Here is a 26,193-nt window from a genome sequence, read left to right on the forward strand (position 1 = left end):
TAAAAACCCTGTATGATATTTATTGTGCAAGAATTAGTTGTTGCTTCACCATTAAGCTGCCTTTGTGAGCATGTGAAGAAACCAAATGTGGGAGTGTGAGAATTACGGGAAGAAAAAAAAAGTGAGTGAAACAAAGAGTGGACCTGACAGACGGGTTTATCTCTGAATCAGCATGTGGGAAAAAAACTGATATCTCTCTCAAAGATTCAATAAATTGTTCCATTTCTCATTCAAATAGTACAGTTTTTCTTCATGTCAAGCATTCCTTCTTGTTCAACAATTGAAACTAGGTTAGCTTTAGCTGTTTTGGTTACATATGCAGCACAACTGAAACCTCCTGGGCTGTCAAATTAGTCACTTCAATCTCTATAACACCAAGGCCACTTCACATTTACAAACAAACTGAATAATTAGACCAGTTTACAAGAGCACCCTTAAATATAGAAGTTCACTTTTACCTCATTGATGTCAATATGGTTAAGGGGACAAAATAAAGCTATTAAAATGTGCCTGAGGTTGCGAACATGTTCAAACAAAACATCCATCAATAAGTTATTAAAACGTTTAAGTGTGCTTGGCACCACCAAAAAAATATTTAAAAATAAAGAAACACCAGTCTAAAGTGTCAAAACCAACACAGGCAAGCAGATACACTCCAACATATACTCACCAACTGTTTGATCATTTTATCACTGTTGAATAGAGGTCGACCGATGTATCGGTTTTGCCGATTAATCGGCACCGATAGTTGATTGGCGGAACTATCGGCTATCGGCAAAAATCCTTGCCGATAGTTTCGCCGGGTTGCGTTTTTTGCTGAAGCAGCTCACGCTCCGCTCGGCTATCATAGAGTATGAAAGGTTAAGTCAGACACCAATGCTTAATGTTAGGATTGTTACCATATATTTGCATTGGTTTATATCCAGCTGGTCATATTGTTAGCCAGCAAAGTTGCAGATTTAAAGACGTGAGGTGAGAAAGCAAACTGTGTTCATTTAGCCGACAGAAATCCTGCTGCGCCACAGCGCGCCATTCATAGTTTTATATTACATCAAATCTGTCCCAAATCTTTGTTAATGTTAATAAAGACTTGACCCTGGGCTGGAAGATTGAGTATTGTGCATTTAAGCGAAACGGTTTTTTATTTTTTTGCTCTAATAAAGTCTGTATGCTTCATATAGAGCTATAATTTATGTTTTAGCCTTTTCTTCAGGCTGCAGAAGCATGGTAGTTACGCACTTTATTTCACAATGCCAGTTTTCCTTGTTTTTAATAACTGATCAACAAAAATATATATTTAAAATAAACATAAAAATGATACAAAACGAAATTCGTTTAAGGGATTTTCCACAAATAAAAACGTAGGAAGTGGTCAAAAAAGTGTCTGACCCTCTCCAATTCTCCCGGCGTATTGCCGTTGAATTCATACCATGTTCTTTATGACATTTACAAATTACACAAACTTCTTTCGTAATAAACAGATTGAACTGAAACAAAACACAAACAAATAGTATTTAAACAATGTAAAACAGGGGGGAAAAATATCTTAAATGGCTACAATATATATCGCTCTTTCTCTTTTCGTTTGATCTTTTCTTTAAACTAATCTTTGCCGCTTTTTTGATCATTCTTTACGTAAACATTTGCCCGTTTGGTGATTAAATAAACTGTTTTAGACTTTTCCCTTGACTAACCCTTGAACTACACGCGACGCGTCCTGTGTGTGTGATACCTGCAAGTTGTCCGCGTAACGCAGCGCAGCACTTTCGGTTTCATTAAGGGTGAAAAATGGATTCTCCGATGCATTGCAATCCTCTCTTCAATGAGCTTGTGTTTTCTCCGCGTATGGCACGTGTGTGCGCTAGAGACGCGGCGGGCTTCATTGCACAGAACTTGCACTATGAGACAAGTGCGCATTTCTTGTTTGTAATGCAGTACTATTAGATGCGCAAAACTCTGCACTGACAGACTTTCACTTGCGCTTTGTGTTTGTTCGTCCTAAAACGCTCGATTGTGGATGCGGTTAAATGCACTTGCATTTTCGAATACTTTTATACGAAACTGATGTAAAGAACACAGCGTCAGTTATGTTTTCAGAGCAGGACAAAACATCTGATATTTCTAAATAGATTTGTGCATTCATTGAAGCCTGTTAAAGCAGCCACATATGTCACTGTCTATTGTTTTAAAAAGTAGCCTGCTTATATAATAAAAAAATAAAATAAAGTAAATTTTGCATGAAATAAATTTGATATAAAATGTAATTAAATTGAATCTTAATTTTAAGATGGCAGGACTGACATACAGAGATTCTAAATATAAACAAAAAGCATAGAAACTGCAATTCCTTTACAATGAGCCCATTTGTAACATCAACTAAGATTGATGAAAGCTGTAGAATAGTGTTGTTCCTTGTTAGTGTTAATTTCAACATTTACTGATATATTGTTAAATTTTGAAGTTTATTTTGTTAACATTAATGAACTATGAAATAACTTTAATGATCAATATATAATTAATATTAAAATTTTTATTAATTTACAAAGTCTTTAAAAAAAAATAGTAGAGCAATATTTTAGTTGCCTTTCATTACCCATTTTCAAAAACTATCGGTTAATTAATCGGTATCGGCAACTGTGGTCCAACCTAGCTATCGGTATCGGTAAAAACCAATATCGGTCGACCTCTACTGTTGAACCAACACAAGCAGTGATATGGTTTTGATGCATCCTTAAACATGACCAATAAAGAAACATGTATAAAAAAATAACAAAAATAATAAGGCATTCCACTGTGAAAACAAACAACATCAAGATATCTCAGCTAATCGCTGCAAAAGCCCAGAGAAACCAGCTGCATGCTGGGATAGGTCGGCTACTCTGTCCACCATTTCTTGCGTAGCAGGGACTGAAGGATAATTCTGGGCTGCACCCTTGGTTGCCACGACAACAGCCTTCAGAGCCTGACAGAGGCGTCCACTTGAGGTGGTGACCTGAGAAGACAAACAGTGGTTTGTGTGTGAATGTTTAAATAAAGTCACCTGTTTGGAACATCATTGCTGGAAACTGACTTGTCAACATGTTTACTAAAAGCTTGTTCATGCTGCCCTTGGGTTATCAAGCATGACTCACAATTTGATTTGTTGTGGCATGAATCATGTATATTCACTTGTGATTAAGAATAATACAATAACATGTGAACAAAAACTCTCAACAACATTTTCAACTGAGTATCTATGTATGTTCTAACCTTTGCTCTGAGGTCTGAAGAGCTGAGAAGGCGTGCAAGTGTATCTCCTATAAAGACAAGTTTGTGTGCGGTCACGATGAGACTTTTCCCTCTGGAAACGAAGACTCGGGGTGGTTGGTTCCCTTGGACGCTTGTGAAGAGGGAATCGATGGCATCGGCCAGGCAAGAAAGATGAGAGAGACTTTGCGAGGAGTAGAAGGAGAGCAGCTCTGAATCCTCCAGAGACATTGAGACTGGGGGTGAAGGACTTAACTGGAGAGAAACAGAAAATAAGATTACTCATATAAACTCACTATACACACATACAGACCCTAACCAAGGCTACTAGAATGCATAATTAGAGGTCTACGGCATAGATGCAAAGCTGATATTTCAGTATGTTAGAATTAATTCATACTCTATAAAGTTTTATTAGGCTGAGCTAACAATTATTTGGGGCAGCAAGACTTGATGATGTAATAAATGAGAGTTAAATTTCTGCAAAATGTGGAAAAATGTCTAATTTTAATAGGTTTGTGGTTATTTATTTAAACTGGCATTTTTTATATCACTAAACATGCTGAAAAGAAAATTGGGAAAATCAAAATAGTACAGAAAAAGTACATACATAATATTTAAAGGTCTGGCTTCTGTAAGATTTTGTAATGTTTTAGAAATAGGTTTACTATGCTGTGTTTATTTGATTAAAAATAGTAAAAAAAATTTTTAAATTTAATGCAATGTAAAATAATGTTTTATATATGTTTTTAAAATATATTAAAATAGGAATGTAACTTAATGTAAATGTAAAAGCTATTTCTTCAGTTTTCACTGTCACATAACATTTAAGAAATCATTCTAATATGTGATCCTGGACCACAAAACCAGTCATAAGGGTCAATTTTTTAAAACTGAGATTTATCCATCAACTTACGCCTTCCATTGATATATGGTTTGTTAGGATAGGACAATATTTGTCAGAGATACAACTATTTGAAAATCTGGAATCTGAGAGTGCAAAAAAAAAATAAAATTGATCATTTTGACCTACATTGCTACAAATATACCCATGCTACTTAAGACTGGTTTTGTGGTCCAGGGTCACATTTGGTAATCTGGTGCCTAAGTAACATTTTCTTCTTATTATCATTGATAAAAATATTTTTGTGTACTTAGGAGATTGCAAAGTTTGATTCAAATCAGTCAGCAATGGTGTCTGACTAAGATATTAAGTTTTGCAATCTTTCTTTGAGCATTTAAACGCAATCCTCATGGTGAAAGACACAAAAAAAATGCAAAATGCAATGCAACAAACAAAAATGTTACTGTCACTGAAACATGAATCAATCAACAAATAAAAATAATGCAGACAAAATGTTAAAACACCTGAGTGAATGGTCCTTTAATGTGTGTGAGTTTCAGACAATCAAAAACTTACTTTATTATCAGCTGTGGTAATAAGCTGTGAAGAACTGTGCTCTGTATGGCTGTCTGGCGGAGGCTCTGGCTTCCCCTAAAACAGAACGACAAAAAATATAGATGTCCACAAAAAGAGAACTGCAGACCACAGAAATATTTCAACAAAGGTGAATACAGGCACGAAAACACGAACAGACAGTAAAAAGAGAAATCAATGTCTGACTGAATGTACAAGGCAGAAAGATAAATTGTGAGAAAATATAAATATTAAGGGCTTAGTTCACAAAAAAATTACTCAACCTTATGTCTTTCCTAACCGGTAAGACCTTTGTTCGTCTTCGGAACACAAATTAAGATATTTTTGATGAAATCTGAGAGCCCTCCATAGACAGCAAGGGTCCTACCACATTCAAGGTCCAGAAAGGTATCAGGAACATTGACAAAGTAGTCCAAAAATAAACTATGTTTATATTAATGTAATGTAAAATAACTATGTTTCTGTGCATTGAACATGGTAGGACCCCTGCTGTCTATGGAGGGCCAGAAAGCTCTCGGATTTCATTAAAAATCTTAATTTGTGTTCCTAAGACAAACAAAGGTCTCACAGGTTTGGAACGACATGAGGGTGAGTAATTAATGACAGAATTTGGTCATGAAATTATGTTTTTGTTCAAAATTTTGTCTGACAAGTACAATACTTTAACATTCTGCCCGATGAACAATTGTGTTCATACTTGAATAAAAATTGACACAATAACATCAAAGTGTGAACATTTACTCTTTTTTTGTTTTCTCTATTTTATGGCGTTTTATCCATGCATTTTATCCATGCATACTCTCTTTATAAAACAGGCATCTAACCTGCAGTTTGACGTATCCAACACTATCACCTACAGGATATGAAGGCAGTGGTGTAGGAGTCAGGCCGATTCCCGCGTACTCGTTCCCTTGTTCCTCATCCTCCGTTCTTCCCATAGCAGGGGCTAAAGAAACTGGTACCGGGGGCAAAGGGAAGGCAGCGGGTGGCGGAGGAGGCAGCGGTCGTTCCTGAATCCAGCTGCCCTTTCGTGATCCCATGTCCCCTGCGATCGGTTTGACCTCTGCCACCGGCAAAGCAGGTAGAGGTCTCCTTGATAGAGACTCTTGGGAAGGTAAACGAGGTCGCGCTTGACTCTGTAAAAGGGAGACAGAATCTTCAAGGGCACAGCGGACCATCGTGAGCAGACCGTCAGCTGGAGGAGAAGTACCGCACACCGAAAGGGCAGGAAGGAGGTCTGAGAGACGGGACCAAGCCTGTTGGAGAACTGGAGGAATATCACCAACATGTCCAGCCTTCCAGACAGAAAGGATCTCAGCCAATGCAGAGGCGAGGTCTCGGGATGGGGTGGTGGTGACCGAGGCAGACGTCAAAGCGGACTGGACTAGAGCAGAAAGAGATGCTTTCCACTGGATGTCCCCAGAGCCGGTGCTCGACACAGATAAACGGCGTGTTGGGATTTCCAGAGTGAGGGCAGGCATATCGTAGATGCCTCCATCAGGTTCTAACACATCTTCAGAGGTTAAGTCTTGCTTTCTAGGACTGGAAATCGAATAGGTACGTCCGCTTCCAGAAGTTTCTGCAGTTAATCCTGACATTTCGCTTGCCTCCAATGGCAAACCAGGAAGACTGGGAACACTGTACACATCCTCATCCTCTGCATCTCCAGCTGCAGCAGCTGATCCTGGAATATTGTAGGTTTGCTGCTGATGGTCAGAAGAGGAGTTCAGGGCCAGAGTGGGAACATCATAAATCTGAAAGATATGAAAGTTACTCACTATTTACTCATTTTTAATGAGTTACAACAGATTCTATTCACTTTCACACCACAGTAATTATAACAAGCAAATTGTGCCATAAAGCATGAATCATGCTGTTTCTTTAACTGTTATGTGGGAGTCTCGGCTAGTGTTCAATTTAAGCCTGGAATGCACTACACAACTTCTGAAAAGAATTTAAAAAACCTAGGCATCATACAGTTAATGAATTTTGATATAATTATAGATAAAAATATGGTTTCGTACACTAAACGACTGAGAATCTCACACATGACTAGACTTTCAAGTTATTCCGAACACAATAGACTCACTCATAAACATGTGTCTTGTTGCTAGGAGATGCAAGACAAATCAAAACAACATGTGTTGTACAATCAGCTCAAAATATTAAACATGCTTGATATCGTCTAAATGAATGGAATCAATCGTCTGCAAACTACACGATTTTCTGTCCGATTTTCACAAAATCTGTAGACTGGTTCTGACTTTTGGCAACTAGTGTTGACCTCTCCAGACTGCAAATTGGGATAAAAAGCAGGCAAATGTTGTATAGCGTATTCCAGCCTTTAGTACGTGTTCTCTAATAGCACACAGTTTAAAAAACATGGAGTGTCTCTCATGTGTAGTCATCCCTAATTTGCCATGTCACAGGTTCCACTTTGATACTGACTAATAATAATATTATATACGGATTAAGAGCAAAAATCCCTTACAAAACAAAATCATACAGACACCACATTTATTTACTGTTAATTCTTTGCACAAGCACAAAAATCATTTGCTAAGGATTCCGTGAGGATTAATAAGAAAAATGAGAGAGGGAAAGGGGAGAGAAAGATTGTGGGTGGAGGGCTGAAAAGAGCCACATGGGTCTGGTCTGATCTGCCTAACCCGACAGACGGCCGTGACTTGTGTGAACAAGAGAAAAGTGTTACATGGGATTAGCTCATAGCAGCAAAAAGGTGTGGTTTAAAAAGCGGAGAGGAGTAAGAGAATGAGAAACAAAGAACAAGAAAAACAGCAAGAGGAAAAACAAAGAAAAAGAGGAGATTGTATGTAAATGTGTGGAGATTGTATGTAATTATCAGGATACGTCTGATATTTAAAACTAGATGATTTTTTAGCAAGTGAATTTCAAATACACATTCTTTTGAAACATTCTATTCATTTTAAAAGTAAAAATAAGAAATTTCCTTAAGCATTGAAAAAAGCATATTAGAATGATTTCTGAAGGAGCATGTGACACTGAAGACTGGAGTAAAGGCTGCTGAAATTATAAATTAATTCACAACAATGAATGAAACTTTAAAATATATCAAAATAGTAAAGTTAATTTAAATTGTAATAACATTTATTTGTATTACTGTTTTGACTATTTTTGACAAAAAAAATTCTAAGAGACTTTAAAAACGATTTAAAATCTTACTAACTTCAAACTTTTAAACAGTAGTGTATATTCAAATATGACGTGCGAAGACACATTGCGTTATAACCATTGCTACTTGGGAGACTTAATGGACTACTTTAAGGGGCCAGATTTACTAACAGCTAGTGCCTGCGCAAACCGTCTTTCGGCGTTAAAAAAGTACTGGGATTTACTAAAGACGCGCAGTAAAGAATTACCGTTGAAAAGGTGTGGACACTGTTATTTTTGTGCCTGATCTTATTGAATATGCATTTGTAGGAGTTTCCCTTTCAGAAGCAAAATTTATGGGAGGAGAGTATTAAAATAAATGACGCAACGTGATTTGCACTCTACAAATTACTGGTATTTGCGTCATTATTTGACGCCCAGAAAAGCATGTCTTAAAGCAGGCGGTAATTTGCACTACTCTTGGTAGATTGCGCTAGTCGTTATGGAAATGATTTGGCTGCGCCTGTGTTCTTTAAACTGCTCATTATTAGCAAATCCCACATAGAATTTTCCCCTCCCATCGGCACTTTTATGGAATTGTGCTAATTTACCCTGTTTAGTGAATTTGGCCGTAAACATAATGCAGTCTCAAAGAGATATGAGAGTTTTGAAGTATGATTTTCAGTGAATAAAGACTTCTGTCTGAAAAAAATTCTGGTTTGTTCTTTAAATCGCATAGTTTCAAAAGACATCGTATACATTCATTTTATGGTGCTTTTTGGCTGTTTTCGCAATTGGACAGTCTCAGGCCTTGTTTATTGTACAGACATAAGCAAGATCAACAATCCTAGCATTTTTTTTGTGTTTGATTTCTTACCTCTAAGGACTGCTCAGTGTGTAGGGGTACAGCACGAGGGGTGTTATAGATCCCATCATCCTCCTCAGAAGGCACTGCAGGAATTGAATGCTGCCACCTATTTGTGGGAGGTGTATCATATACCTGAAGAACACAGGGATAAGCATTAAACACTTCATAATCGCCTCCATCTTCTGTAGAACTATAACCTTTTTCCTCTTTCCAATCAAGTTCTCATTTATCTCACCTCCTCACAGATTTTCTCATCCTGAGAACCTGCACTCTCCCTCTTGGTCGCCGTTTCACTGTTCTTCTTCATCTCGTCCGCTCCATTTTTAATTCCCTGTCTCTTTTCCTCCAGCACGTTTGTCTGTGGGGGTACAGGGTTTGCCTGGAGAACAGGTTTGTTTGGAACCAAGTTAGACTGAGGTAAATCCTTCCTGGTCACACTTCTAACAGGAGGTGCTGGCGGAGGGGGTTTGCGGCCAAAGTTTGGGGACCCTGGTACACTGGATTTTCCCGCCCTGGCAAGCAGAGGGGATTCTCTCAGTTTTCCTCGACCAACAGGAGGAGTTGAAATAGCACCCTTTTGGGATCCTCGGGCAGAGGGGGGTGTCTGTTTAAGATTCTGGTTTGGTGTTGAGGCTCCAGACACTCCTGGAGTTCCAGCGGGGTGTTTGCGGTCAGATTGAGGGGTTCTTGATATGGCACCCCCAGGTGTGGTTGGCGTTTGGTACATCCCTGGGGTCTCCTGGCCAGTCTTACTCTGAGAAGGACTCATGGAAGAAGATGCAATTCCATCTGTAAGTCTTGAAGTCATTCCCGGTACACACTGTCCTGCCACTTGTGTGGCACCACTTGTAGGAGTCTGATATAAATTCTCACTGGTTAGTGCAGCGACAGCTGGACGAGGCACCAAGTAGCATCCATCAGAATTACCAGCCCCTGTATCTCGTGGATTTAAATATCTAGCCTCCCCTGCTGTTTCGGCTGCAGACCTGGGAACAGCACTTGGAGTCAGGTATACTGAATCAGATGCCAGTGCACCTTGTGATCTCTGTTGTGCCGCCAGTGGCGCAGGTGAGGTGGGCGTCTGGTAAAGGGTCCCTGACTCGCCACCTCGTCCTCTAAGTGAGGGTGAGCGGGGTCGTCCCGCCGCAGCCACATCCCCCCAGTCCGGACGAGGCCTGGTTCCGGAACTAGAATGCGATCGTGGCCTTCCTCCATCAGGGTGACGTAGCTCTCCAGACCTGACTGGGGCAGGAGCAGCCCCAGGGCTCTGGTACACACCTTCAGCTAAGCTGGGTGGTGAGAGATACACCCCATCTGAATCTTCAGTGACCAGTCCATTTACTCTGCCCTGCTGGCTAGTCGATAGATGGACCGAGTCCACACTGGGAGCTCGTCGGGTATCAGTACCTGCGCTTGAAGCAGGAGCCTGAGCAGATTGGAGGAGGCGTAATCGGTTGGCAGGTGCAATTCCTTGTCGGCCATGTAGGGAGCAAAGCCACCATCCTGGTCCGCCGTCCTGCTCCTGGTCCAGAACCATCAGGATATCACCCTTGCGGAATGCTAACTCCTCTGGGCTTTCAGCGGCATTGTCAAAAAGTGCCTTTGCAAGCACCGTCTACAAGACAATGAAGACAATGACATATAAGGGCAAAGAGAAGAAAACCAAGAAACCTACAAAAGCATAAATCACCTCTGGAATAGCTTATTTTTAAGTCTAGCATTGTATTTAAATAAGTGATCTGCACTTGCTTAATCTTCTTAATCACTTTTCATTTATTTTAATTTTGCAACAGAGCAATCAACAATCAAACGTTTTTCAGTGAATCATAGTGACTCCCCACAAGAGTTTTTAAGTCTAGCATTGTACTCTATGAATATAGCTGGCTCCGTGAAAAAATAGCTTGTTTCTCTATAGTGAATTATCTCTTCTACTCATCAGTGCTGTTTGTCTGAGACCATTTCTCCTTCTAATCACATCTATATAGCTATAAAAAATAGCATTCTGTGTACAATTCAAACAGGTCCGATATGTTTTGTGGTCTGCGCTGACTTGTGCATATGATCCGCTCTGTGCTATCGTGTCCTAGACTGAAGCATACTGTGCATGCGCTGTGGCAATTTATATGATAACACAAAACCAGATTGTCTGAATTGTTCCCTATACCCTATATAGTGCACTACGTGCCAATCACCGTACAGAAAGCACTATCTCTGTAAACAAGTGACTGATCTCAGCCACAGTTTGAGTGTCTATTAATAGTGTAGGGGTGGGACGCTTCGGATTCTAGAGAGCTTTTAATTGGACAGAAAGTTTGATGAGAAGCTGAAGTAATCATTGATCCATATTGGTGGTAGTTAGGGATTGTACGTTTTGAATGCTTTTATCTTGTAAATGCAAATTTTGTAATTGTTTTAGAGCATACGAACTTACAGTGACTGTAGGCTAACATATTCATACTAAGAGCCAAAAAACTTTACATTCTTACTTTAAATGAATTTACGTAAATGTAAATTCAACAAGAGACAGAGAGAAGAAAGGCTTTTGAGTCCTTTGATGGGAATGGGGAAGGACAGCAATAGTGATGGAGAAATGGTAGATTTCACTAGACTGCTAGCACAATGTAATTAAATTGTTGATTAAATTCAATGTACTCAGTTAAAATGAATTCAAATGAACTCTACTTCTGCAGCGTATGTGCTGCATTGTCTTAGTAAGGGAAGTCATAAAAAAGGAACCAATGTAGAGGATCTAACCTGGCAACTTCAAGCCACACATCAACCTGTGTAACCATTTACTTAAACAGAACTAGCACATCACCACGTCAACACAAGGGTGATGAAGGCCATAGACAACCCCAAAATATCCTAACAAGCAGACTTAAATATTTAAAGAATACACACAAATACGGTCTAAATTAAGTAGCTAAAAAGATGGTCAGTACATAGCAATTTAATTGCTGACCTAAACTCTTGGCATGCATATAAAGCGTACAGACGAACTGCTCATTTAAATGCCTCTGAAAAAGGGCAGCGCCTAAGAGCCGTACAGTTAGAGTGACGTTACGAATGTAATGGGTTGCCTCAAGGTCTTTTGTATTCAGAACACCACACTACTGCCTTCATGGGTAAATCAATATTGATAGAGAGAATGCATAAGTAAGGGCAGAGGTCTGTGATTATGGGAGAGAGAGAATTAGTGATTAAGGGAAAGAGGCGCTGAGTTGATGATAATGAGGAAGACTCGTGGGGGAGGGGCTCAACATCTGTCCCCCAGTTTTAGGTCCTTTTGTCATCCCCTTTTATACCTCTAAATTTCCCTCTCATTCTCTCATTCCCCCCAGGGGATGTGGTGCTCTGAGGCAAGCTGAGCCCCAGTTCCCCCTCCTCCATACTAGCAGTGGATATGAATATTAAGGATTGTACAGCAGAGAGTGTTTTACAGTGGCGACTTACCGATAGAGACATGATTGAAGCTGCTTCTCAGTTTTTGGCTGTGTTAACACCACATGGGCACTCCACAGAAGCTATCCCATTCACATGTGCACTGTGTGACTCATCTGCATGTTTTGCAGATCTGGTTTTCCATTAACCTGAACCGTGGCCTTTATATCCAATTCCTCAAAACCATGATTGTTGTCTTTTGCAGTCTGTGACTTTCATCACATCTGACAGTTGCCACTCATCTTGAACCTGAAGGATTAAAATAAACACATTTTAGATCAATCTTAATAACATTGTAATGTGTTAGTAATACAGAGTTCACTTTGAAGATACAGTCAGTTGCAGAGGCTAAACTAGTTAGACCAGCTGTGAGGCTCCACCAGTGGAGTTCAGACAAAAACGATCTTATTTCATGGGAATTTGGCTGTAAACTTTTAAGTACAGCTGTAATGTGGTATTTAAATTCGCCCACCCTGATTGGACAGAGGATTAGGGGCTATATGATATCATAGCTTAGTAATTATGAGTTAATATAGGTGGAGACATTGTTCCGTATTTGTTCATTAATGTTTGTTTATATTATTTTATTGCTTATGATTTTTTCCAGTTTAAAACAATGTAACATAAATAAAACCACTTCAGCAGCTGTGGCACAACCTTGAGAAAGGCCTTTTGAGACAAGGGGTCCACAGAATAACATCTATATATTTTTCAATTAAAAAATGGCAAATTATAATCGTTTTAACACAGCGTATTTCAAGTAATTTAAATAGATTAAACTGCACTAGGCTGCAACAGAAAAAAAACACAGTAAGCCACGTTTCGTTTTCCATCCAAGACATCTCAAGGTTTCTTTTATGCAGCAGAACCCCAATGAGACAGAGCTCCAAATTTCAACGGAGAAATAACATAATGAAAACGAGGAAAAGCTCCCATTCTCTGGATAAACCAGTGGCAAAGGCATTAGGCATATGAATAGCGTTCTTTCAATAAACCAGATGCAATTTATTTCAGTCACAAAGCCGCAAACAAGCGGCGATCAGCCAGTGTTAAATCTGAACTAAATAAGCAATGCTCGTCTTACCTTTCACATGTCTGGAAATATTATCTGGAAATACAGAAGTAGAGTCAAACCTCGCCAATCATATCCTTTCAAATGACTGCAATGCACGGCTGTTGTTTTTCTTTTCTTTCTTTGGGGATACACGTCTCGCTCCGCCAGGCTTCGCCCTACCCTGGCCTTCTTGGTTTTGAATTACAGTTGAGCGCATATGGTCGCTCCCCCCTCATTGTGCCCGACACAGCACGATTCCTACAGTGCATCACGCCCTCTAGTGGAGGACTATCTATCTATCTATCTATCTATCTATCTATCTATCTATCTATCTATCTATCTATCTATCTATCTATCTATCTATCTATCTATCTATCTATCTATCTATCTATTTATCTATCTATCCGCAATTGTCATATTGTAATTTTTACACTGCCATGTGCTGTTTCTGAAGGTTACAGCTGCCTCTTATGTAAACTTTTGACCAAATTCACATTAAACAAGCATAAATATTTTACTAACTAGACAGACTGGGAATTTCCTAGTGTAAACTGCTTTTGTCACACTAGAGAAAAAGTAAAAAAAAAAGATTCAAATGAATTGTAAAAACATTTTAAACTAGCGTTATACATAAGCTGGCATTCAATTACCTACAATTAAAATAAAAACTGAAAATGTAGGATAAAATTAATATAAAATTGTATAACTGTGAAGAAGAAAAGCCTTTGTGAAGCGTAGACTGGACTAGTTTTTTTCTATGTAAAATATGTATTATAGTATGATGAATTTACCTTCAGTGGCTGTGCATCAATATATACTACCAGTGGAAAGTTTTTGAACAGTAAGACTTTTTTTTTATGTTTTTTAAAGATGTCTCTTCTGCTCACCAAGTCTGCATTTATTTGATTTAAAATACAGCAAAAACAGTAAAACTATTTCAAAATTTAGTTTTCTATTTGAATATATTTTGAAATGTAATGTATTCTTCAAAGCTGAATTTTTCCATCATTATGCCAGTCACACGATCCTTCAGAAATCATTCTAATATTCTGATTTGCTGCTCAAAAAACATTTATTATTATTATTATTATTATTATTATGTCGAAAACAGCTGAGTAGACTTTTTCAGTTTTTTTGATGAATAGAAAGTTCAGAAAAATAACATTTATCTGAAACAGGATCTTTTGTAACATTATACATGTCTTTATAATAACTTTTGATCAATTTAAAGCATCCTTGCTAAATAATAGTATTAATTTATAATTTCCTTACAATATTACAAAAGCTTTTTATTTCAGATAAACGCTGATCTTTGTATCTTTCTATTCTAAGAATCTTGAACAAAATGTACTCAACTGTTTTAAATATTGATAATATGTTTCTTATGCAAATCAGCATATTAGAATTGTTTCTGAAGGATCATGTGACACTGAAGATTAGAGTAATGATGCTAAAAAAATCAGCTTTGGTCACAGGAATAAATTATATATATTTTAAACATATTCAAATAGAAAGCTTTTATATTTAAAAGTAAAAAACAGGACAGGTACAAGTGCAAAACCATCATATGTGCATGCAATTTTAACAATAAAAGCTGTGATTGTATACATCTTACTAAATCTACAATTACGTATAGTAAGAAATAATTTTAAGTCTACCTGAATTTAAATGAAAGATTCATCTTAACCAATTCATTAATTTTGCTTCAGGCTAGGATCTTCCTCCAGAGGGCGCTTGAGGGCTCACATGGATTAGACTTAGAGAGCTGATACGTCTATCGCATTAATTGTTTTTTGTTACGTTTGTGCACTAAAATGCAAAACATTTAATCAGTTAATTCTAATTTATAATACCTGACATACAACTGAAAATGTGGGCTATAAATCTATACAAAATTACACATGAACAAATCCAGTCAATCACACGGTAATCATACTGATCTGTGATTGGTCCGCCCGCAACAGCGCTGTAATAAGTTACAGGCACCACGCAACAATCGAATCTACACGTTACTTCTTCAGCGATCTGTGCAACAGTTCACACCTGATTAATGACACCAGAGAAACATTAGTATCCATCAAACTGCACATACATAGAATGAAATAGAATAATCACTATTCAGAAGCATCTTTCCAAAACAATAACAGACAACTTCCGGACTGTTTATCACCGCCCTTTCTCAGACCCATAATACGCGAAATACTGGGTTATAATATTACTAACATTACGGTAATGACGTACGAGAGGCGTTGATTTTTATTACTTGCAAAGTGCCACCAGATCAACAGACCTTCTCAGCTCGTAGGTAAAGCTGTATTTCTTCTTATTAAGCTATACTTCACAATTATATTATTCAGAATTTATCAATTTAAATTAAAAAAAAACTTGATTCTCTCTTGGATCACCTCAACCATGAATGCGGTGTTGTGCAGTCAGCTCTGTTTAAGTAACGTGAACGTTAAGGTTAAGGTTAAGCAGGATAACTTGTTAGTTTCTGAAATACTTCTCAGAAACACATTCTTACCTCAACTGCTTGCCAAATTCAAGGAATGTGTTTAATGTCAACGGGAAAACTACCTGCTACTTTTACCCAAGATGACCTTTAACCCACTTCCCTACATAGTGCTCTAGCAATTATTATGCAGACTCTCTTTCTGTCTGTCTCAAGGCAATGTTGAAGGCTGTGTCCAGGTGCCTTTGGTCAAATCCTGTTGCTGGCAGAAGAATGATGTCCCATCACATAGCACAGAATTTATCAGGAAAAGTTGCTATAGTAACTGCATCCACAGATGGGTATAATGCTTTATTTCCATTTTTTCAGTTTTTTTTTTTTTTTTCATGTTCAAAAGATGTATCTGTCACAGCACCAAAAAGACATGATCCCTCTGGTAATAATAATACAAGTACTAAAACATACGTAATTATAGATGAAATGTAAAATGTATTCTAAAAAACCTACTTACATAACATGCTGATAGACCCTTGTACTCAACGATCTGCTCAGGATTGGACTCGCAGCTGCGGAGGCTTTGGGTCAGAGGGGAGCACATGTGGTCGTGAGCAGTCGACGTCAGGCCAACGTTGACAAGGCTGTGTCACTCCTGCAGAGCAAAAATATCAAAGTAATAGGCACCACATGCAATGTGGGGAAAGCAGAAGATCGAGACAAGCTCATTAATATGGTGAGAAGTTTCTTTATCACTCTTTTTAGTCAATATTTTGAGAATCATATTGAGGGATACTGTATGTGCAAATGTTATGATGAACCCAAAAGTCTGTGGAAATACGGTAATATATAACGGTGTGTTCACACGGGGCGCAAGCGTCAACGCTTCCCATTGACTTTGAATGGGTGACGTCAAGCTTTGCCGAAAGGAATTGTGGATCCGTCGGCGGCGCTTCACTCGCGTTGCTCGCGACAGAAGTTGAGAAATTTTCAACTTCTGCCGCGAGCAACGCCAGTGAAGCGCCGCGTCAGCCAATCAGATCGCTCTATGCAAATACAGTGGCCAGGCGGCAGCCAATCACGTTCATCTTGTTCAAGAGCAGCATTTTATTGGCTGACGCTGCTATGACCATAAACGTCAGCCACGCCTTCCGTTAAGCGTTGACGCTTGCGCCCCGTGTGAACACACCGTAACAACATTTGAAGTGGATCAAAAAAATGCATCAAAGTTGTCCTATGAGAAGAATGGGTATTGTTTTGGTTTAAGGACAACTTTGATGAAAGATTTTGATCCACTTAAAATATTTTAGGAACAAATTTGACTTAAATGCGGTTGTTTACTTTGCATTGTAGACAATTGAAAAATGTGGCGGTGTGGACATACTGGTGTCTAATGCAGCTGTGAATCCATTTTTTGGGAACATATTAGATTCCACAGAGGAAGTCTGGGACAAAGTATGACAAAGTTATTAGTCTTGCTAAACTTTTTTTCTATGAACTATTTTTCTGTGTCAGAGCTGACCTTTTCTTTATGTCCACAGATACTTGGAGTAAATGTGAAAGCTTCTTTCCTTCTGACCAAACAGGTTGTGCCTCACATGGAGAAAAGAGGGTAAGAAACAAGTTAAAAAATGGGGGGAAAATTAAAAAATCAGATGCATTTCAAAATAAACTTTATATGTGACTCTGGACCACAAAACCAGTCAGAAAGGGTATATTTTTTGAAATTATGAGATTAATAAGATTTTTATTGATGTTATGGTTTGTTAGGGTAGGACAATATTTGGACGAGATACAACTATTTGAAAATCTCAAATTTGAGAGTGCAAAAAAAATCTAAATATTGAGAAAATCGCCTTTAAAGTTATCCAAATTAAGTTCTTAGCAATGCATATGACTAAGTTTTAAAAAATATTTACAGTAGGAAACATACAAAATACAGTAGTCAACATTTAAAGTGGATCGAAAAAGTTAATCAAAGTTGTCCTAAGACAAGAAGGGGTATTGTTTTGGTTTTAGGACAACTTTTATGAAAGGTTTTGATCCACTTCAAATGTTGACTACTGTATATCTTCATGGAACATGATCTTTACTTAATATCCTAATGATTCTGGCATAAAAATAAATAATTATGACCCATACAGTGTATTGTTGGCTACTGCTACAAATATAGCTATGCTATTTACTGTGGTCCAGGGTCACATATCTGAGCCTAACTTAAGAAATTTTAATTTTCAGGGGTGGGTCAGTTGTGATTGTGTCTTCAGTCGCAGGGTACCAGCCAATGCAAGTATGATGCTTACTTGCTCTAATGTAAAGTTTAATCATGCAACATACCTTGTCAAATAGCACTAAAGTGTTTTTCTATTCAGCACTAGTTGATGTCACTCTTTAACTCCTAGGGTCTGGGACCATATAGTGTGAGTAAGACCGCCCTGCTTGGTTTAACCCGAGCACTTGCTCCTGATCTCGCCCACAGTAACATAAGAATCAACTGTGTCGCCCCTGGCATCATCAAGACACGTTTTAGCGCTGCTGTAAGGATATTATTACACTGACACTCATCTTTGTCTAATTATAAGATCGATTATTGACTTTAAAATGTTCACCTGAATAACACTTCGCTTTTGTTTTTCTGTAGCTGTGGGAAAATGAGAGTGTGCTAGAAGAGTTCTTGAAACAAACAAGCATTAAAAGGTTTGTATAACTGCTGTCAAGAAAATGAATTGGAATGGAGCTTGAACAGTCATTACCACATGAGTAGGAAACTGAATTGTGCCACAAGCATTATGCATTATGTTGTTATATAATTGCATGATTATTAATGTTTTTTGAAAAATACCATTACCTGTAAGGCAGTTTCTTCCTTTTCATAAGCCTATGTACGTTTGTTGCCTTCTGGTACAGGAAACCTGATTCTTATGCAATGTCTTGATCTTAGACTCGGCCAGCCAGAGGATATAGGTGGTGTGATTGCCTTCTTGTGCTCGGATGAAGCCTCATACATCACCGGAGAGACCATCACTGTAACTGGAGGCATGAACTGCAGACTGTAAGAGGAGTAGCACAGAGGCAGTAACAGTAATCATGTACTTGTACATCAGTAACCCAACTGATGTAAAAAATCTGAAATAAATTGAAAAACATTTAATTGTAATAAAATTATTTTTTGCAGTTTTTGTACATCAAATTAATTTAGTCTTCTTATGTGTAGTTTCCCACATCTTTCAACCAGTTTTTTGGGATTATTACTGGTATTATCATTTTTAGATTTAAAGATCTGTTTACACTAACTTGAGCTTGTCTTAAAAACTAGAAGTAGAAACTTAGATTACTTAAGATGTTATGCATTTTCCTGATATTTTCAAGTTTTCTCTGATGGCAGGCACCTTATTCAAAGTTAATAATTTCACTTAAAAAGAAAAAAAAAAACACCTAGCAGGAGACAAATTTCTTTATTTAAATATATTACATATAACAACAACATACTACATGATACAGATATAGACAGAATACAAAATAAAATAAGTGATTATTAATGCACACTTCCTAAAAGCAGGTAGGTTTCCTTAGTTACAAATGTACTACATGGTAAGGAGATCCTATTTTTTAAATAGAATCTCAGATGTATGACTAATACATGCATTATCTATAACAGCAAACACTCCAGCATAAAAGTCTTTAAGCAAGAATGATGTTCCAACAGTGCATCAATGTCTGCTTTCAGGAGACAACGTGGAACAAATCACAGGATTCCAAAACTCCCGCAGTGTGGGCACATATGTACCATTCTTTGTTTTACAATACTGCTGATTGAATACCTGACAGGAAATGTAAAGAAAAAAGCATAGATGTCAGATTGAAACAACCACAGTTCAGGCACACATTAAACCAAACCCTAGAACCAAGAGTTTGGAAAAAATAAACCTTAAAGGATTAGTTCACTTCCAGAACAAAAATGTACAGATAATGTATCATCCCCTTGTCATCCAAGATGCTCATGTCTTTCTTTCTTCAGTAGTAAAGAAATAATGTTTTTTGAGGAAAACATTTTAGGATTTCTCTCCATATAATGGATATGTATGGTGCCCCCAAGTTTGAACTTCCAAAATGCAGTTTAAATGCAGCTTCAAAGGGCTCTAAAGGATCCCAGCCAAGGAAGAAGGGTCTTATCTAGCGAAACAATCGGTATTTTCGAAACAATTTGACAATTTAAATACTTTTTAACTAGGGCTGCACGATTAATCGCACGATGTTGTGAGGCGCGTTTAGTCAATGAAGCCGGTACTTTGATTAGTAGTAAATCTCCATCACGTGCGTTCAGCTGGAGCAGCAATTAATACACAGAGACGTAAATCACTGACAAGCTATGCCAAATCGATTTGGCGTAGCTTGTCAGTGATTTACGCCTCTGAATGCTCCAGCTGAACGCAGCTGAACGCACGTGATGGAGATTTACTACTAATCAAAGTACCGGCTTCATTGACTAAATGCGCCTCACAACATCGTGCGATTAATCGTGCAGCCCTATTTTTAAGCTCAAATTGTCGTCTCGTCTCTGAGATATGCATGCGTAGTCTGTGAGATCCAGGTCAATAAAGTTAGGGTATGTCCAAAAAAAAACTCCTCTCTCTAACTAATCCTTTAAGGGCATGTAGGTAAATCATCAGTGAATGCAATAACCTGGTGCTGGGGTGGTCAGCGTTGGTCCTGCAGACTTTTGCTCCAACCTTGATAAAAACTCACCTGCCTATTGCTTTCTAGTAACTCTAAGACTAGCTTGTTCAGGTGTTTGATTATGGATGGAACTGAAGTGTGAAGGACTGTGGCTCTCCAGAACCAACGTTAACCACCCCTGACCTAATGCATGAACATTGCAAATTAAATATTTTATGCAATATTATGCTATTCTACTTGATTCGTTTTAAACACTATATAGGGCCACATACACACAGCACATTTTTCAGACTGAAAAGCGCATTAACATGCATAAGTAACATGCTTAAATTTAGTAGTGTGTGTAAACAAAATGTTTGTGAATTTGCTGTAGCTGTGATTTTAGTTCGGTTATTAAGATATATTAGTGACTGGAGACATTTATAACATATTAACATCTCCGTAATCTACTGCAGGGCTGGTGGAAGCAACTAAAGTGTAGACAGATTTGTAAAAAGAAAGACATACCTCCTTCTCTTTGATTTGCTAACACCACTCCTGGAGAAGAGAGACACACATTGCAGACTCGCTTTCAGTGAGAGCGAAGTCACTGCAATAATAACTACTTCCTCTGTTTGGTCCTTTTTTAGACTTAAAGGATTAGTTCACTTCATCCATATCATTAGTTCATATCATCCAAAATGATCATGTCTTTCTTTCTTCAGTCAAAAAGAAAGGTTTTTGAGAAAAACATTCCAGGATTTTTGTCTATATAGTGGACTTCAATGGTGGCCAACAGGTTGAAGTTCCAAATTGCAATTTTTTTGCAGCTTCAAAGGGCTCTACACGATTCCAGCCGAGGAATAAGGCTCTTATCTAGTGAAATGATCTGTCATTTTCGAAGAAAAAAAAAATTGATATCCTTTAACCACAAACGCTCATCTTGCACTAGGTCTGCAATGTGCATCTTCATGCATTGTGTAATCATGTTGGAAAGGTCATACGCGATTAGTTCTTCGTCTGTGTACTTTGGTTTAAAAAGGTAGGGTAGGGTGAAAAACTCCAGCTTATTTTCTCCTTGAAGCATCGTTGTTTTACCTTTTTTAGTGAAGGGCGTTTAACTTTCCTTTGCACATTTGCTTTGTAAAAACTGGGTTGGTACTTCAGCCTACGTAACGCATGACCTTGCCAATGTGACTACATAATGCGTGAGGTCGAGCTAGTGCAAGACGAGCATTTGTGGTTAAAAAGTACATAAGGTTTTTTTTTGTTTGTTTAAAGAAAATGACCGATTGTTTTGCACATTTGCTTTGTAAAAAACTGGGTTGGTACTTCAGCCTACGAGCATTTGTGGTTAAAAAGTACATAAGTTTTTTTTTTTGTTTGTTTACAGAAAATAACCGATTGTTTTGCTACATAAGACCCTTATTCCTCGTCTAGGATAGTGTAGAGCTCTTTGAAGCTGCACTGAAACTGCAATTTGGAGCTTCAACCTGTTGGCTCCCATTGAAGTCCACTATATGGAAAAAAATCCTGGAATGTTTTCTTCAAAAACCTTAATTTCTTTTCGAAAGTTAGACATGACCATCTTGGATCACATAGGGGTGAGTAAATTACCAGGAAATCTTTATTCTGGAAGTGAACTAATACTTTAACCATAACTACCAAAGTACTCTGTGAATGCAGAACACAAGCAAGCACTCAAGAAGAGGGACAACTTTATTTAGCTAGTGTGTATGTGGCCACAGGAACTCTTTGCAACACTGTGCAACTCTCTTGAGAAGCTCTAAAGACTGAATTAGACTCCACTCTTGTCGCTGGTTTTACATAGCGTAACATTTGGTTGTTTGAATCATGTAGATGAAGTTACAAACCTTTCTCTTAACATTGTCTGTTCTCTCATCATCAGAATCGTCAATTATGTCATCTGATGATTTAACTGAGGGAGATGGTGTTTCTAAAACAGACAAAAAAATAAATAAATACACCTTTGGTATATATAAAGCCATAAACACGGCAAAAAAAAAAAAAAAAGTAGTTACCTGGATTACCGACTGGAAGACGCACAACAACAGGAATACATGGAGAGCAAGCAGAAGGTCTTAAAGAACAAGAAATTCAGATAAGAATAAAAAAAAAAACAATTATTATATCAAAATACATTAAAGTCAAGTTCTTACGGTTTATTGACTGATAAAGGCAGGTGTTTTTCCGGCGTTGAACTCGAATCAATAAACTTTCTCTTGCGAGTCACAGAGTCACTCTTTCCCACACTGTCTTTTGAAGCAGGCTGGCATGGAGACTTTGTATTTTCGTTCTCATCAGACAGCTGTTTCAGACAGACAGGAAGATCACTGTCGTTTAATCTGGGAATGACAACTCTTAGTTGGCGCTTCATGCAGGAAATGAGGAGAGCACTCATTTCTGCTTCTTCCTGTGACTCGATGGCCTCAGAGTTTCTCCTAGTGGAAGATTTCCTCGTAATATCCTGCTCACTCTTTCCATTTCTGTTCTTAGCGTCAGCCTTTTTGGATAGTTTGTTTGCCCTCTCGCTACTCCCCTTCCTATTGTTTATTTCTTCATTGCTGCCCTCCTCCTCTTCTTCTTCTACTTCACTGCTGGACGACTGACTGATCACTGTGACCAACATATTCCCAACAAAATACTCGTTTTCTGGATCCTTCTCCAAATTCTGTTTTTTAGAACATGATGTTTGTTTGCTTCTGGTTTTTCTAGAGATTTCAGAAGGTGTTTCGACTTCTTGTCCTAAACTTGCTACATTCTCATTGTTTTTTTGGAGAACGTCATTGGAAATGGACCCAATCACAGGTGCAACCTGCGACTGAGCTTCTTTTGCAATTCTGCGCGTGGTTCTGGGTGTTGACGGGGTGGGATTTCGGACCCTGTTGGACGAGGAAGTGGATTCTGATTGGATGGTCTGCAGCACTTTACCCGAAAGAGGAAGGGAAAGGGAAGACAGGATCTCGTCACCAGTGGATGACAGAAGAGATGCTGAAACAGAGAGAAGGAAAGAGAAAGAGAGGATGACAAAACCAATACTAAAGGCCAAGGAAGGAAATAATTAAATTTTGTGCTTCCAGAGATGCAATTACTCGATCACTGCATCTCTCAGACATACCTGGGCCGAGGTGTCCGAGGCATCTTTCATGCTGCAGCAGAGTCCTGAGGAGCTGGGGCTGCGATGCAGAGCGTGCACACTCCTCCAGAACAGCAGGGGCACCACTGAGCCACGAGACTGTCTGAATAAGACATCACAATACAAAATGGTGAGCAGTGAGGATAAACAAAATTCTGGTCTTGTCCCAAACAGTAGCATTAGCACTTGCAACCAGCATTATTACCAAGCGCAGACTGTCAGCACCAGTCAGGAAGTGAAACTCATTTTACTCACCTTTTTGGCATATTATCATAAGCATATGTTGTGTGTAAAGGAACATACTTGGAACTCACTCTTTAATATCTTTTTTTATTAAGAATTATTTACATGATACATAAAGCAATACAAAATGTAACAAAAAAGCTCACATATAACATATCTAAATAATATAAATATCTAATATATATTTATAATATAAATATCTAAATAATTTTACCAACAGTAAATTGTTAAAATGTACAATTTTTATGTGCCATGACAGCACCAAAAGTTATTTTCAAGGCATTAACAGAGTAGCTTTAATTACAAAAACAAACATAAAAAAAACTCTTACAGCAATGGAAGTAAAAAAAAAATTACACCTGATATTCTTAAAAAAAAAAAAAAAAAGTTTTTTGTTCTGAACTTTATTATGAATTATACCTGAGCAAGATCTGGAACGGGTAATTGTTTATCCAGTCGAACTAGAAACTCCCACAATAGCTTCTCTAGACTGGCCACAAAGTTTTCTCCATAGTGAAGATGGAATTCCTCCTGGAGTCGAAGACAAAACCATGTCAGTGTACATGAATAAAATTTTGCATTAATTGAAGATTTTTAAGCATTTACCAAATGTTACCAGTGACAGATTGTTTATAAGTATCTTCTGTCACTGACAGACAAATTATACTGTATCTAAGATGTTAATAGACAGTAAAAAAAAAACTAAATCTATAAATGAAAAAGTTTTAAAGGTCCCATATTGTCAAAATCGAAATTTCAATGGCTTTTTTCATGATAACTGACGTCTAGGGGCTATGTAACTACCATATGAGTTTCAAAACAGTCAATCCACAGTAAACTGCACACAGCCTGCTTAAAGTAGCTGTTCATTTTCAGGAGCCACTGTGACTTCCGTACAGATGTGACGTCCGATCTACTCAGTCACTGCCTTCAGTCACCACCCCGAACACCAACCACTGTCCACCCTCCTTTTGTCAAACCCAGACAACATCGCGTCCATAACATTGCTAAGCAACAACAACACGGAAACTAATCTAGAAAACCCTGTTCAGTCTGTTCATGTCGAAACTATATCATTACACAGGCTTCCGAACAACGTGAATATAAGAGACCAGAGGCACGTCAACTTCAGCCACACAGCGATTCCGGTAAATACACGGATAATGTGTCCCATGATTTGCTCCGGAGTCGTTTGATTTGGTTCATTCACAGTTGTTTTCCGGAATCTGTGCGTGCTTTACACACAACCCATAAAGACATGTGACGTTTGGATGTGAGATGTAATGCCACGCGTACGTTTCACTAAACTGAAACTAACCTGAACAAACTGTGCTTCAGCGCTGATAGTGAGGAGCTGGCTCTGCTCGATCGCCGCTTCATTCCACTTTGCACGTATTTTTTTGTCGTGAAGAGTCGCAGGGTAACATGCATCATCACTACAACACTGCCTTTATGGTTCTGGCTTTTGTTCACACAGCGCTCGTTCCCGTAATTTTCCAGAATCAGCGCGCATTGTGAAAGGGGCTTTACTAAAGCAACAGTTATGTAGCTTACTGCATTCGGTGTTTGAAAAAGAAAAAACATTAATGATCATTCTGAAATATCTTGTTGAGTATCAGCAGGCTAGGCTCTCTCTATGGCTCTGGGTTTGGCTACAACGATACATGATGTAGTTACCTGTGATTGGCCTGGCTGTGCGTCACTCAGAAAACAACAGGCCAATCAGAAGAGAGGCTCATGAATATTAATTAGATGGGCCAAAATCGACCTGTTTTTGACAGAGCTCCTGAAAAAGGAGCTGTAAAAATATATTGAGATGGATTTTGGCACTTATACCGCAAATATATATTCTTAAGGACATCAACAACTAAAATAAACCTCCAGAAATGTGTACAATATGGGACCTTTAAAGCACTCTCATGAAAATATGTCAGGTGGGAGATGTGAGTGAGGATTTGTAGAGCAGCTCTCCAAGTTTTTTTTTTTTTTTTTTTACCTTGAAGAATTGTTTTCTGGCTGCTGCATTGTTCAAGAGAGAGTGCACCAGTGTCTGGAAGTTGTGTTTAGCTTCTTCCACCTTTTGGTCCTTCCTCTGAGAATAAAACAAGGTACAGTCCTTGTTGAATTATATGCAAGAACACCATTTTTTAACTTCTAAAGAATCTAAATGAGACCAAACAAAACTAGCAAAACATGATGAGACAAACAAACCAGACTCTGCACCTGTGTCTGAACATACCTTTCCGGTGGGAATGGAGGCATCTTGCAACTTGTGCAGCTCCTGGAGGACAAGCGGAGCATCAGGAGGATCTGACTGACGAAGCTCTTCCAAGATCATCTTAGGTAAGCAAGTAAAAAGCAAAGAAATATCTTTTACAGTCTATTTACATACTATAAAAACCTAGTAATTTTAGAAAACAACAATAAAGTTTCAATACATGACCAAAGGCTAATTCACTGAATTACATGTAGCTTAAATGGTAATGAACAATGTACAGTGCATGTGTACATA

At 38.2% G+C, this 26,193-nt stretch overlaps 3 protein-coding genes across 4 annotated transcripts; 1 reads left to right on the top strand and 2 right to left on the bottom strand.

The window, feature by feature from the left end:
* Window positions 1–2,694: 2,694 nt before the first annotated feature.
* efs (embryonal Fyn-associated substrate) lies at window positions 2,695–13,363 on the bottom strand. 2 transcript variants are annotated; one of them, XM_073836292.1, is made up of 8 exons: window positions 13,210–13,363; window positions 12,138–12,374; window positions 8,920–10,299; window positions 8,694–8,816; window positions 5,542–6,438; window positions 4,667–4,741; window positions 3,250–3,501; window positions 2,695–2,992 (listed from the first exon to the last, which is right to left on the bottom strand). In XM_073836292.1, exons 2-8 carry the CDS (start codon window positions 12,147–12,149, stop codon window positions 2,810–2,812), a joined length of 2,922 nt encoding a protein of 973 aa, XP_073692393.1. In that variant the 5' UTR covers window positions 12,150–12,374; window positions 13,210–13,363; the 3' UTR covers window positions 2,695–2,809. The 2 variants fall into 2 exon arrangements, with proteins under 2 accessions (XP_073692393.1, XP_073692392.1); XM_073836291.1 differs by having other exon boundaries at window positions 5,509–6,438.
* Window positions 13,364–15,370: 2,007 nt separating this feature from the next.
* Window positions 15,371–18,804, top strand: dhrs4 (dehydrogenase/reductase (SDR family) member 4). The gene is made up of 9 exons (XM_073836295.1): window positions 15,371–15,484; window positions 15,848–15,972; window positions 16,184–16,361; window positions 16,979–17,080; window positions 17,167–17,237; window positions 17,864–17,915; window positions 18,028–18,162; window positions 18,267–18,322; window positions 18,567–18,804. Exons 2-9 carry the CDS (start codon window positions 15,851–15,853, stop codon window positions 18,679–18,681), a joined length of 831 nt encoding a protein of 276 aa, XP_073692396.1. The 5' UTR covers window positions 15,371–15,484; window positions 15,848–15,850; the 3' UTR covers window positions 18,682–18,804.
* Window positions 18,805–18,929: 125 nt separating this feature from the next.
* On the bottom strand, window positions 18,930–26,019 carry tinf2 (TERF1 (TRF1)-interacting nuclear factor 2). The gene is made up of 8 exons (XM_073836294.1): window positions 25,921–26,019; window positions 25,678–25,773; window positions 24,102–24,212; window positions 23,421–23,541; window positions 22,462–23,293; window positions 22,324–22,382; window positions 22,156–22,238; window positions 18,930–19,446 (listed from the first exon to the last, which is right to left on the bottom strand). Exons 1-8 carry the CDS (start codon window positions 26,017–26,019, stop codon window positions 19,336–19,338), a joined length of 1,512 nt encoding a protein of 503 aa, XP_073692395.1. The 3' UTR covers window positions 18,930–19,335.
* Window positions 26,020–26,193: the final 174 nt, after the last annotated feature.

The sequence above is a fragment of the Garra rufa genome, chromosome 3, assembly GCF_049309525.1.
Source record: "Garra rufa chromosome 3, GarRuf1.0, whole genome shotgun sequence".
Classification (NCBI taxonomy): domain Eukaryota; kingdom Metazoa; phylum Chordata; class Actinopteri; order Cypriniformes; family Cyprinidae; genus Garra; species Garra rufa.